This window comes from Pristiophorus japonicus, chromosome 10 (genome assembly GCF_044704955.1).
Source record: "Pristiophorus japonicus isolate sPriJap1 chromosome 10, sPriJap1.hap1, whole genome shotgun sequence".
Taxonomy (NCBI): Eukaryota; Metazoa; Chordata; class Chondrichthyes; family Pristiophoridae; genus Pristiophorus; species Pristiophorus japonicus.
This window is the reverse complement of record NC_091986.1, coordinates 184301930-184315254: the sequence shown is the minus strand read 5'-3', so window position 1 is coordinate 184315254 and position 13325 is coordinate 184301930. Positions and strand designations below refer to the sequence as shown.

Here is a 13325-nt window from a genome sequence, read left to right as displayed (position 1 = left end):
TGATGCCCTCTCTTTGCTGCCGGTCGAGCTGGATTTCTATCCTTTCTCTCATCATGTACGGTACTGCTCTCGCCTTGTGATGGATGGATCGCACCCCTGGAATTGTGTATCTGCACTTTTGCTCCTTGGAATATCCCGATGCCTGGTTCGAACGGCGAAGGAAATTTGTTTAAGACCTGAGCACACGAAGTGTCATCAGCGGGTGATAGCGCTCGGATGTCGTCCCAGTTCCAGCATATCTTTCCCAGCCAGCTCCTGCTGAGCAGCGTGGGATCATCGCCCGGTACCACCCAGAGTGGTAGCTTGTGCACCGCTCCATCGTAGGAGACCTTTACGGTAGCACTGCTGATTACAGGAATCAGTTCTTTCGTGTAAGTTCTTAGCTTCGTGCGAATTGGAGTTAAGACTGGCCTTAAGGCCTTGGTGCACCACAACCTTTCGAAAGTCTTTTTGCCCATGATGGACTGGCTTGCGCCCATGTCCAGCTCCATTGACACCGGGAGTCCATTTAGTTTAACCTTCAGCATTATCGGGGGACAATTCGTGGTGAATGTGTGCACCCCATGTACCTCTGCTTCCTTTATCAGAGGTTCTGTTTCGTCCATGGATCTGTCCTCTTCTGCAACATGGTGGTTTGCAGGTTTAGCAGGCCTAGTAGCTCGCCTGCACACTCGTTGGAGGTGTCCCATTGTTCCACAGCCTTTGCAAATGTATCCTTTGAATCAGCATGAATGGAAACGATGATCACCCCCGCAGCGCCAACAAGGTGTTAATGGCCTTACATTTATTACCCTTGATGGTGGACTCTGAGACATCTGCGGACATGTAGCTGCAGGTATGTGTGACCTGCCCTGTCCATTACGATTCGAAAACAATATCACTTTGTTCACAGTACTTGTGGCAGCACTTGTGTGCTGAGAGATTTGCTTAGTATTGTCACTGATGGCAATGAACGCCTGGGCTATCGCTGTGGGCTTTCTCAAGGTTGGGGTCTCTACAGTTAAAAGTTTGCGAAGTATGGTTTCCTGGCCAATGCCAAGTACGAAAAAGTCTCTGAGCATGTGCTCCAAATGTCCTTCAAATTCACAATATCCTGCAAGGCATCTCAGCTCGGCGACATAACTCACCATTTCCTGGCCTTCAGATCTTCTGTAGGTGTAGAACCGGTGCCTCGCCATCAGAACGCTTTCCTTCGGGTTCAAATGCTCTTGGACCAGTGTGTACAAATCGTCATACGATTTCTCCATGGGTTTCGCTGGAATGAGCAGGTTCTTCATGAGGCCGTACGTTGATGTCCCACAGACGGTGAGGAGGATCGCTCTACGTTTGGTAACGCTCTCTTCCCCATCTAGCTCATTGGCCACGAAGTTGGCCACGAGTCGCTCCACAAAAGTTTCCCAATCATCTCTCTCCGAGAATTTCTCCAGGATGCTCACTGTTCTCAGCATCTTTGGGTTTGCTATCTGTATCTCGTCGCCAGTTGTAGTGTATGGAGAAAGAGTCAGTCTGAACACTGTGAGCTCAAAGTAATATGTGACAGTCTTTTATTGCAGGTCTCCAGAGTGCCTCTCCAACCTGTGAAGCACTCTTCAATACCTGTGCTCCCAAGGGATTATGAGATCCCTTGGACTCTGGGGAATGAGCCCTCTGGTGGCTGTGCAGAGTATATACACAAGTCCAGATACATAACAGGAGTCAGCATCCGAAATGGGGCGTTTTGTGCACAGGCACAAGAAGAAGCTCGAAATCAGCATTTGTCACAGGTGACCCAAGAAAATCACTGTACAAACAAACAAATGCATGCACAGATCAGGGTGTGGTCCGATCTAGGGCGTCACCCAGCCTTGTGGAGCAAAACGGAGAGAGGTGTCAGTGATTTAAGTATTTATCTGCATAATAACAATAATAATGGGTGCAATTTTTAGCATGCTTAAGGGCGTGGGCCATACATGGCATGCACAATCGAATAATTCAACACCAATATCGGAGAGACAGATTGATGGGGAGGAGGCCTTACCCTCAGTGAGTTTATCGGGAGAGGCACTCATACCTGCAACTGTGAGGCAGACTGCATTCACAGGCTGTGATTCAGAAGATCACTGAGATCTGCCAATTAATCAGGACAGACATACAGCCAAGAAGTGGAAGGAGGACTGCCCTACCTGTAGAAATAAAGGTAACAGTGGCACTTGCGTTCTATGCTACGGAATCATTTCAAGCTTCAACTGGGGACATATGCTCGATCTCTCAGCACGCCACCCATTGCTGCATTTGTCAGGTGACTGATGCATTGTATGCCAAAAGGACCAGTTCATCACTTTCCCTATGACCACGCAGGCAATGAGAAACAGGGGTTTTCCAGAAGTGCTGGCATCCCCAGGGTACAGGATGCCACTGACTGTACCCACATTGCCTTTGAGCGCACCCTTGCAAAATTCCGAAGTTTACCGCAACAGGAAAGAGTTCCACTCCCTTAATGTGCAGCTGGTGTGCGACGATCTGCAGCGGATCATGGCAGTTGATGTCAAATATTCCGGTAGCATCCATGATGCTTTCATCCTATTTGAGAGCGTTATGTCTGCAATGTTTCAGGAGCTGCCAGAAGGGCAGAGCTGGTTGCTCGGGGACAAAGGTTACGGGCTTGCCACCTGGCTTATGAATCCCCTACGCAAACGCAGAGGCAGAGTGTCAGTGCAGTATGTCCCACATGACGACACTTTCCGATGCCTGGACCACTCTGGAGGCTACCTGCAATACTCCCCTCACCATGTCGCTCAGTTCACTATCATGTGCTGCATGCTGCACAACTTGGCCATTATGAGGGGACAGGTACTGGATATTGAAGATCCTCCTGAGTGGAGAAGGAGGGATGAGGATTCAGAGGAGGCTGACGAGGAGGAGGAGGAGGACCAGCAGCAGGAGGAGGAACCACCTCAAGCCATAGGATGATGGCGGAGGAGGGTGGGACGACCAATGGGACCTCTAGCCATCACTAGAGACTTGCATCAGTGGCTAATCCATGAAGCCACTTCTGCTTGTCCTTCTGCTTGTCCTTCTCGATCACCTTCTGCCTCTTCTTGATACGCAGCTGCTGTAAAATATATCGAAAACATCCATTAAAGCCTAGCTAGCCCACGCAGTACTTAGCCAACCCACAGTGCAAATTGTAGGGCTTACCCCGTCAATTTGACCTGGGCCTAGCGTCCACATTGGTGGTGAATCTTCTCCAGTGAGCTTTAATCAGACCAGTGATCCTCTGTTCCAGCTGGCTCAATTGTAGCTTACTTGATGGACCTCCACCAGTACGATTCCTGTGGTTCCTGATCTTTGCATTCTTCAACTGTAAAGATGAAAATAGAACTTTTTAAGAGAGGGTCCTTCTGCTGTGGTGGCAGAGATCAGCGCGGTCCCAGCCTGCAAGACCATCAGCAGGCCGGGGCCATTGGAAGGAGCAGCGTGTGGCGGCATACCACTGCAGGGAGCAGCGCGTGCTGCTGCAGGAGGGCAACGGCTATGAAGCCAGGTCGCTGACTGCAGTGCGGGCAGGCACAGCAGGAGGGGCGAAGGAGCGGCAAGAGTCCGTAGAGGGAAATGACCGGGGCCCAGAAAAGGTGTGAGCTCGGGGCCCAGAAGAGGCGAGGGCCCGGAGTAGCACGGGCCAGCCCACACTGCGATATGTGTGCTTGTTCAGTCTGTGCAGCAGAGCTGGTCTCGTTAGTCTTGGGTAATCCTTGCCACTGGGCCAAGACCTAGCTCTGTCAAGCCCGTGTGGTGGCTGGTGTGCAATGGCCACCACACGTTAAAAAAAATCCACACACAGACATCTTCCACCCTACATGATGCAGTTCAGGATCTGGAATATTAGGTCCTTCACTGAAACACCTGTGAACTCATCCCTTTTTGGCATGGAAGCAAGTCATCCTCGCTTTGAAGGACTGCCTATGATGATGATGATGATGTACTCTATAGCGACATCATCCCAACGTTGAGCTATTATAGCAGGTTTTACTTTTTTTCGCTTTTCCCCCTGAGTTGCCAGCAGATCCTATTTCCTCTCAATAATATCCACCAGGGATACCACTTCATGTGAGAGAAAGCGAACAGTCCTTCCTTCTCCTCCTTCGAATTCCTCTTCCCCTTCCCTCTCAGCCATGTTTTGCAGGTTTTAATCCTCAAAATTGCAGAAAGATCCAGCCAGTATGATCCGATCACAAAAGGAAAAACGATCTGATCACAAAGGGCTCTTTAAAAATGACTGATCCAGACCAGGAAGTTTCTTTTTTCGCGCATGCCCAGAGAGTTTTTAGCGCAGACTTGAAGCTCTGCCCGCCCACCCCGCTCCCACCCCCCGCAGACAACTTCGGAGAGCGCGGCGCCAAATTCAAATATTTGTTTGCCAAAAGTCCCGATTTTTTTCTGGCGCAAACATACAAAAAAAAATCGTATGTTAACATGCACGGGCGCCAAAAATGCAGCAAGTGGAAAATAGGGGCCCATGTACTTAGTTGGCATCCAAAACATAAAAACTGCATAAGAAACGGTTTGCTTCAGAACAGAATACAGATGTGTACCACTGGATTGGATCACGATTCACTCTCTGTCTGTAATCTTCAATTAGGTAGTTGTAATGATGCGTAGGTGGAGATACGTGGTCATTTGGTCTCCTCTCCATGTAATCTAGATAACCATGAAAGTGTCCATATCGTCTTTCGATCTTGGGAGATGCTGGCTTTGCAGCTGATAGATGGTTAAATTGCTAAAGAAAAATAGTTTATAAAATTGGAAACTGTTTTATGAATTTTATTTTTACCAATATTTGTATCCTACATTTAGAGCTTATGTATATTTGAAATAAAATAAATTACCTGTTGAGTTTCTCAATGGCAGTAAATATTTTGTGTCTAACTTCTAAATCAAACAGCCTATGGTGGAGTGGAGTGATGGAAACCTATGTGGATCCTCTTTAGTGAATACAAAGCAAGGTCTCCCTTTGGAAGTGCTAGCTAGTATTAATAATACTGTATGTGTTAAAAAAAGGCTTATCAAAGTACTTCACATATAATTAGTTGCTTTGAAGTGTAGTGACCGTTGTAATTAAACATGGCGGCCATTTTGCACCCCATGCACAGCAATGAGATGAATGATCTGGTCATGTTGGTTTAATATGGAATGTTAGCCAGAACAATGGGTGAACTTCCTGTTCCCCTTTAAAAAGTGGCATGGCTCTTTAACATTCACCTAACATTTCCGACATTAAGACTGTGACTACAATTCAAAAGTACTTTGTTGCCTGTAAAGCGCTTAGAGACATCCTGAGGTTGTGAAAGATGCTATATAAATGCAATTACTTTCTTTTTTTCTTTAAGCTAGGTCCTTGGTTTAACATCTCATTCAAAGGATAACAACTCTGACAACACTGCCCTCCCTGAGCACTGCACTAGAGTATCAGCTCAGTCTGTGTGCACAAAACCTGGCGCAGTGACTTGAATCCACAATGTTCTGACCCAGAGGCAAGAGAGCTACCAGCTGAGCCAAGCTGACACAGAACATTAGCTAATATTCACTGGAGACATTGGTAGGGAAAAGAGAAAACTCAAATAAGACCAGTCTGTGTGAAATCAGTAAAAACAGATCTGGATTCTGAGCAGCGGATATACTGAGGAAATTTCTCCAGATAATTCCACCACTCCACCTCCGTTCCACACAGACTGCTTGAGAGAGCGATAGCTTTTGATAATTAATACACTCATTGGCTGAGTAAGTTTTACGTTAGTACAGGCATATTCTTTATACCGCACCTTGATATTTGGCCTGTTGACCACTGCTAACGGTTTCCATTCACAAGCTAGTGATTGCTTTTTATTCACAAGTGGCCTTGGGTGCTTCACCTCACATTTAGCTTTCTGCATCTTTGGAGCTTGCAAGTAAAGACCGCAATAAACAAATTAATGAAGATATTTTATTAATATTTTTTTTAAATTCACGGGATGATGCCATATATCCAAATTACCCGCAATAAATTTTAATACATCCATTTCTAGTTTTGTAAAAAAAAACACCCATGTAAAAGGTATCCTAATAAAATCAATTTGAAGAGCTAGTTTTCCAAAAGCTTCAAACGTTTTGAAGCTGATATATTACTTCACTGTTGAGTAAATGGAAAACCAAGTTGTGTTCTCAAAGGACATTATTTGAAAACCAGCTCCAGTGCACAGCAGCGTGAGGAGGTGCGTCGCTGAGTCGGGAGCAGCATCGAGGAGGTGAGTGGAGAGGCGTGAGTTCCGGGGTCGGCGAGAGGCCTACAAAAGGCCCAACGCGGCGGCAGTCGGGAGCAGCGTCGAGGAGGTGCGTGGAGAGGTGTGGCTTGTGCAGCTACAGGGAGAAGGCAAAAAAGAAGTAGAAAGAAACAGAAAGGTGACGTCACAGCCAAGGGGGTAAGTGATTGGCTGGTGATTGGTGAGTAGTTTTTCTTTTTTCTCTTCTATATCAGTGAGTAAACTTTAGCACTGCTGTTGCCAATTTAAGCGTATCTAAGGGTTAAGTCATGGCAGGAGAGCTCGGTCACGTGATATGCTCCTTCTGTACCATGTGGGAACTCAGGGACACTTCTGGTGTCCCTGACGACGACATGTGCGGGAAGTGTATCCGCCTTCAGCTCCTGACAGACCGCATTGCGGAATTGGAGCTGAGGGTGGATTCACTCTGGAGCATCCATGATGCTGAGAATGACGTGAATAGCACGTTTAGTGAGTTGATCTTACCGCGGGTGAAGGGTCCACAGCCAGCTAGGGAATGGAAGACCAGCAGGAAGAGCAATGCAAGGAAGGTAGTGCAGGGGTCCCCTGCGGTCATCCCCCTGCAAAACAGATACACCGCTTTGAGTACTGTTGAGGGGGATGACTCATCAGGGGAGGGCAGCAGCAGCCAAGTTCATGGCACCATGGCTGGCTCTGCTGCACAGGAGGGCAGGAAAAAGAGTGGGAGAGCGATAGTGATAGGGGATTCGATTGTAAGGGGAATAGATAGGCGTTTCTGCGGCCGCAATCGAGACTCCAGGATGGTATGTTGCCTCCCTGGTGCAAGGGTCAAGGATGTCTCGGAGCGGGTGCATGACATTCTGAAAAAGGAGGGTGAACAGCCAGTTGTCGTGGTGCACATTGGTACCAACGATATAGGTTAAAAAAAGGGATGATGTCCTACGAGACGAATTTAATCAGCTAGGAGCTAAATTAAAATGTAGGACCTCAAAAGTAGTAATCTCAGGCTTGCTACCAGTGCCACTGGTAGGAATCGCAGGATAGCTCAGATGAATACGTGGCTTGAGCAGTGATGCAGCAGGGAGGGATTCAAATTCCTGGGGCATTGGAACCAGTTCTGGGGGAGGTGGGACCAGTACAAACTGGACGGTCTGCACCGAGGCAGGACCGGAACCAATGTCCTAGGGGGAGTGTTTGCTAGTGCTGTTGGGGAGGAGTTAAACTAATATAGCAGGGGGATGGGAACCAATGCAGGGAGACAGAGGGAAACAAAAAGGAGACAAAAGCAAAAGACAGAAAGGAGATGAGTAAAAGTGGAGGGCAGAGAAACCCAAGGCAAAAAACAAAAAGGGCCACTGAATGTAAAGGGGCTGCAGGAGGGGTCAAAACTAAAAATCATGGTTTAAAAACTAGTATTAAAACACTTTACATAAACGTTCGCAGCATTTGAAATAAAGTAAATGAGTTGACGGCACAAATCATTACAAATGGGTATGATTTGATGGCTATTACAGAAACGTGGTTGCAGGGTGGCCAAGACTGGGAATTAAACATACAGGGGTATCTGATGATTCGGAAAGATAGACAAGAAGGGAAAGGAGGTGGGGTAGCTCTGTTAATAAAGGATGATATCAGGGCAGTTGTGAGAGACGATATTGGCTCTAATGAACAAAATGTTGAATCATTGTGGGTGGAGATTAGAGATAGTAAGGGGAAAAAGTCACTGGTCGGCGTAGTTTATAGGCCCCCAAATAATAACTTCACGGTGGGGCGGCAATAATCAAGGGAATAATGGAGGCATGTGAAAAAGGAACGGTAGTAATCATGGGGGATTTTAACCTACATATCGATTGGTCAAATCAAATCGCACGGGGTAGCCTGGAGGAGGAATTCATAGAATGCATACGGGATTGTTTCTTCGAACAGTATGTTACAGAACTTACAAGGGAGCAAGCAAGCTATCTTAGATCTGGTCCTGTGTAATGAGACAGGAATAATAATCGATCTCCTAGTAAAAGATCCTCTAGGAATGAGTGATCACAGTATGGTTGAATTTGTAATACAGATTGAGGGTGAGGAAGTAGTGTATCAAACAAGCGTTCTATGTTTAAACAAAGGGGACTACAGTGGGATGAGGACAGAGTTGGCTAAAGTAGATTGGAAACACAGACTAAACGGTGGCACAATTGAGGAACAGTGGAGGACTTTTAAGGAGCTCTTTCATAGTGCTCAACAAAAATATATTCCAATGAAAAAGGGCGGTAAGAGAAGGGATAACCAGCCGTGGATAACCAAGGAAATTAAGGAGAGTATCAAATTAAAAACCAATGCGTATAAGGTGGCCAAGGTTAGTGGGAAAATAGAAGATTGGGAACATTTTAAACGACAGCAAAGAATGACTAAGAAAGCAATAAACAAAGGAAAGATAGATTACGAAGGTAAACTTGCGCAAAACATAAAAACGGATAGTAAAAGCTTTTACAGATATATAAAACGGAAGAGAGTGACTAAAGTAAATGTTGGTCCCTTAGAAGATGAGAAGGGGGACTTAATAATGGGAAATGTGGAAATGGCTGAGACCTTAAACAATTATTTTGCTTTGGTCTTCACAGTGGAAGAGACAGAAACCATGCCAGAAATTGCTGGTCACAGGAATGTGAGAAGGGAGGACCTTGAGACAATCACTATCACAAGGTAGTGATTGACAGGCTAATGGGACTCAAGGTAGACAAGTCCCCTGGTCCTGATGAAATGCATCCCAGGGTATTAAAAGAGATGGCGGAAGTTATAGCAGATGCATTCATTATAATCTACCAAAATTCTCTGGACTCTGGGGAGGTACCAGCGGATTGGAAAGCAGCTAATGTAACGCCTCTGTTTAAAAAAGGGGGCAGACAAAAGGCAGGTAACTATAGGCCGGTTAGTTTAACATCTGTAGTGGGGAAAATGCTTGAAACTATCATTAAGGAAGAAATAGCAGGACATCTAGATAGGAATAGTGCAATCAAGCAGACGCAGCATGGATTCATGAAGGAGAAATCATGTTTAACTAATTTACTGGAATTCTTTGAGGATATAACGAGCATGGTGGATAGAGGTGTACCAATGGATGTGGTGTATTTAGATTTTCAAAAGGCATTCGATAAGGTGCCACACAAACGGTTACTGCAGAAGATAAAGGTACGCGGGGTCAGTGGAAATGTATTAGCATGGATAGAGAATTGGCTGGCTAACAGAAAGCAGAGAGTCGGGATAAATGGGTCCTTTTCGGGTTGGAAATCGGTGGTTAGTGGTGTGCCACAGGGATCGGTGCTGGGACCACAACTGTTTACAATATACGTAGATGACCTGGAAGAGGGGACAGAGTGTAGTGTAACAAAATTTGCAGATGACACAAAGATTAGTGGGAAAGCGGGTTGTGTAGAGGACACAGAGAGGCTGCAAAGAGATTTAGATAGGTTAAGCGAATGGGCTAAGGTTTGGCAGATGGAATACAATGTCGGAAAGTGTGAGGTCATCCATCTTGGAAAGAAAAACAGAAAAAAGGAATATTATTTGTATGGGGAGAAATTACAACATGCTGCGGTGCAGAGGGACCTGGGGGTCCTCGTGCATGAATCCCAAAAAGTTAGTTTGCAGGTGCAGCAGGTAATCAGGAAGGCGAATGGAATGTTGGCCTTCATTGCGAGAGGGATGGAGTACAAAAGCAGGGAGGTCCTTCTGCAACTGTATAGGGTATTGGTGAGGCCGCACCTGGAGTACTGCGTGCAGTTTTGGTCACCTTACTTAAGGAAGGATATACTAGCTTTGGAGGGGGTACAGAGACGATTCACTAGGCTGATTCCGGAGATGAGGGGGTTACCTTATGGTGATAGATTGAGTAGACTGGGTCTTTACTCATTTGGAGTTCAGAAGGATGAGGGGTGATCTTATAGAAACATTTAAAATAATGAAAGGGATAGACAAGATAGAGGCAGAGAGGTTGTTTCCACTGGTCGGGGAGACTAGAACTCGGGAGCACAGCCTCAAAATACGGAGGAGCCAATTTAAAACCAAGTTGAGAAGGAATTTCTTCTCCCAGAGGGTTGTGAATCTGTGGAATTCTCTGCCCAAGAAAGCAGTTGAGGCTAGCTCATTGAATGTATTCAAGTCACAGATAGATAGATTTTTAACCAATAAGGGAATTAAGGGTTATGGGGAGCGGGCGGGTAAGTGGAACTGAGTCCACGGCCAGATCAGCCATGATCTTGTTGAATGGCGGAGCAGGCTCGAGGGGCTAGATGGCCTACTCCTGTTCCTAATTCTTATATTCTTATGTTCTTATGAGTAATAGGGCAAAGATTAGTGTCAGCAGTTCACCAAACTGCTGAGTTATCAATCTCAGGCATGTCAGCATGGAGCGAATTACTAAGCTGAGGTCAGGTGCTTCCCAACACAAAAACAGAGGTATCATTGGACCACTCTTGCATATGTCCTCCTAGCTGTTCAAGAACAGCATTGATAGAAGCCTCAGATAGGCAGTCTGTTTACTTTCCCAGCTGGTATGTGCATGTTCCAAAGAGACAATAGCGGGAGGGAGAGAAAACAGCTTGTGCCATTATTTAAAAATAAATACATAAGTGGCTGTAGAGAATTTATTTAGCAAATAAATTACAACTGGAGATATAGTTCAGATGAATTCAGTTTTACAGCTTTGTTCCTGAAATCAATGGAGATCAAAATCGGAAGAGATGTAAAATGGGCTGCCGATCCGCTATCACCCGTTTTACACGATCGCACACAGTTAAAATTACCCCCATAAATTTTCACTCGCTTTTATGGGGACAGTAGCCGGACATTAACTTATCTCTGTTAAATTGTAGTTCCATTTAAGATAAGCCTTGTTCTACCTGGTCGTTGGGTGGTTGCAGTAGGTCTAGATGCAGATGACTTCTTTCCATGAATGACCGTGTGGCTAAATTCTTCTTTTATTAGCTGCAGTTTTTTTTTTAGAAATGTACAAATGGAATTTTGTTTATTTTACAGACAGGAAATATGACCAAAATTATAAAGATCAGGAACAAGATTTCACTCACTATGATGTTATTTTTCTCACAGGAATCATTTCATGATTAAGTCTTTCATTTTTGACAGCAATTTCTAGGTTTTAATGACTGATTCAGAAGATGTTGATTGTAACACCTGACCAAATGGTAATGAAGTCCATGTGGTTAATTTATCTTCCAATAAAATATGATATCCGCTATCTCACTGCATGTGGACCTCTAGACAATATCATTAACATTCTTATTTTAAAAGGGACATTAAATAAAACTTACTGCAGACCTACTGAAAATAGCTTATACACCAAATAAAGTTTAAAAGAACAGAAACTTACCTCAGGGCTTAGGTATTTTCTAATACGCTTTTCTAAGAACTGCTTTTTTAAAATTGAATTGATGGATGGCCGATCACGGGGGTTAACTTTAAACAGCTGGGCCAATAAGATCCGCATGTCGTAAGTATATCTGGGATTTATCGGAACATAGCGACCTCTGCAGATCTTCACCACTAATTCATGCAAATTATTAGCCTCAAACTGAAATAAGAACATTTTTACTGAAATCATTTCCATAATAAAGTGATAAAGATACAAATAACAACAATCTTCCAAATTTGTTTAAATTATTATGGATTTTCTTTGTTACATTCATCATTAAATCACTTTTACTTTTATTCCCCCTTACATCGCCATGGCCAGAAACCACTATTGATGAGAAAAATGAGGGTTTTTGTGCGATCAGATGTACCAACAACAAAATTAAACCCAGCAATAAGTCTGTTGTTCATTGGTTTAGGGAAACCCAAAATCCATATTTTCTAATATTTGATATAAAAGCTGTGAAAGCAAAATTAGGCATTTTAAATTGATATGGGGTCGAAATTCAATATCACCATTTTTGAGGTGGTGACACTGGCTGAGTGGAGATTTTAACGCCAGCCAGCAATCACCACCTCAAACTGCCAAATTCAGTTTTGCCGCCCAAAGATGAGAGCAGTGCTAAAAGTGGCATTGCACACTCATTCTCGGGCAGCAACAGAGCGGTAGCTCAGGAGGCCGACTGAATTTCCAGTTGGTAGCTGCCGGCATGCGAGTTGGAAAAAGTGAAAAAAAAAGTTTCTGAAAATATATCTGCCCCACACCCACACTTTCCCACTGGTGCCATTAACACATAAATACTGAAAAAATTAAAGATAACTTACCTTAATCTCTGGATGCTACCGCCCTGGGATCCCCAATGTCCCGACAGCTTTTCCAGGCTGTACAAACGCATGCGTGTAAGGCCACCGTACTAATTTTTCAGCCGCAACGTCAAGGGTGCATTGCATGCTCGATGACGTCACCACATGGGTGGCGGCAGAGCGCACAGCGGCACCTCTTGGCGCCACCCCATCACCCAACTAAATTTCCCGCGAGCCGAGGAATCTGATCCCCGCCGACGGTAAGCACTTAGCCGCCTGTTAGCCGCCCCTCTCCAGCGCTAACTGGTGGCGTTAGAAACGGAATTTCGACCCCTATATATTTATTCATTCACAGGATGTAGGTATCACTGGCAAGGCCAGCATTTATTGCCCATCCTTAATTGCCCTTGAAAAGGTAATGGTGAGCCGCCTTCTTGAATCACTGCAGTCCGTGTGGCGAAGTACTCCCACAGTGCTGTTAAGTAGGGAGTTCCAGAATTTTGACCCAGTGACGATGAAGTTTCTTGGGCCAATTTCCCTTGTTACCAATTCGCCAAACAGTGGAATCAATCTTGCACAATTTTCCTTTCTGAAAACCTTATATGACCATGAAAATCCAAATTAGACCCCTCTTAATCATTTCTGTTTCAGTGGAAAGTCAATTTTTTTAGCCTTTCTTCATTACTGCTGCTTTTCATTCCTGTAATCATTTTACTAAATTTGCTCTATCCTTTCCATGGCTCTAATATCCTTCCCATAATGGGGGCTCTGAATTCCATGCCATATTCCACTGCGATCTAACCAAAGTCTTGTGCAAATCTACTTTGCTTCCTTGCTTTTGAATTC

The 13325-nt window shown here is 44.9% G+C and overlaps 1 protein-coding gene across 8 annotated transcripts in view; it reads right to left on the bottom strand.

Annotated features, from left to right (window-relative positions):
- The window catches only part of LOC139274867 (serine/threonine-protein kinase Nek5-like), a 114924-nt gene that overhangs the window by 42035 nt on the left and 59564 nt on the right, over positions 1-13325 (bottom strand). For all 8 annotated transcript variants that reach the window (XM_070891578.1, XM_070891574.1, XM_070891575.1 and 5 more), the window contains 4 exons: positions 11635-11835; positions 11147-11231; positions 5799-5917; positions 4572-4756 (listed from right to left, as the gene is read on the bottom strand). In XM_070891578.1, coding sequence (XP_070747679.1) covers positions 4572-4756; positions 5799-5917; positions 11147-11231; positions 11635-11835 — 590 coding nt within the window. The remainder of the gene's footprint in view (positions 1-4571; positions 4757-5798; positions 5918-11146; positions 11232-11634; positions 11836-13325) is intronic.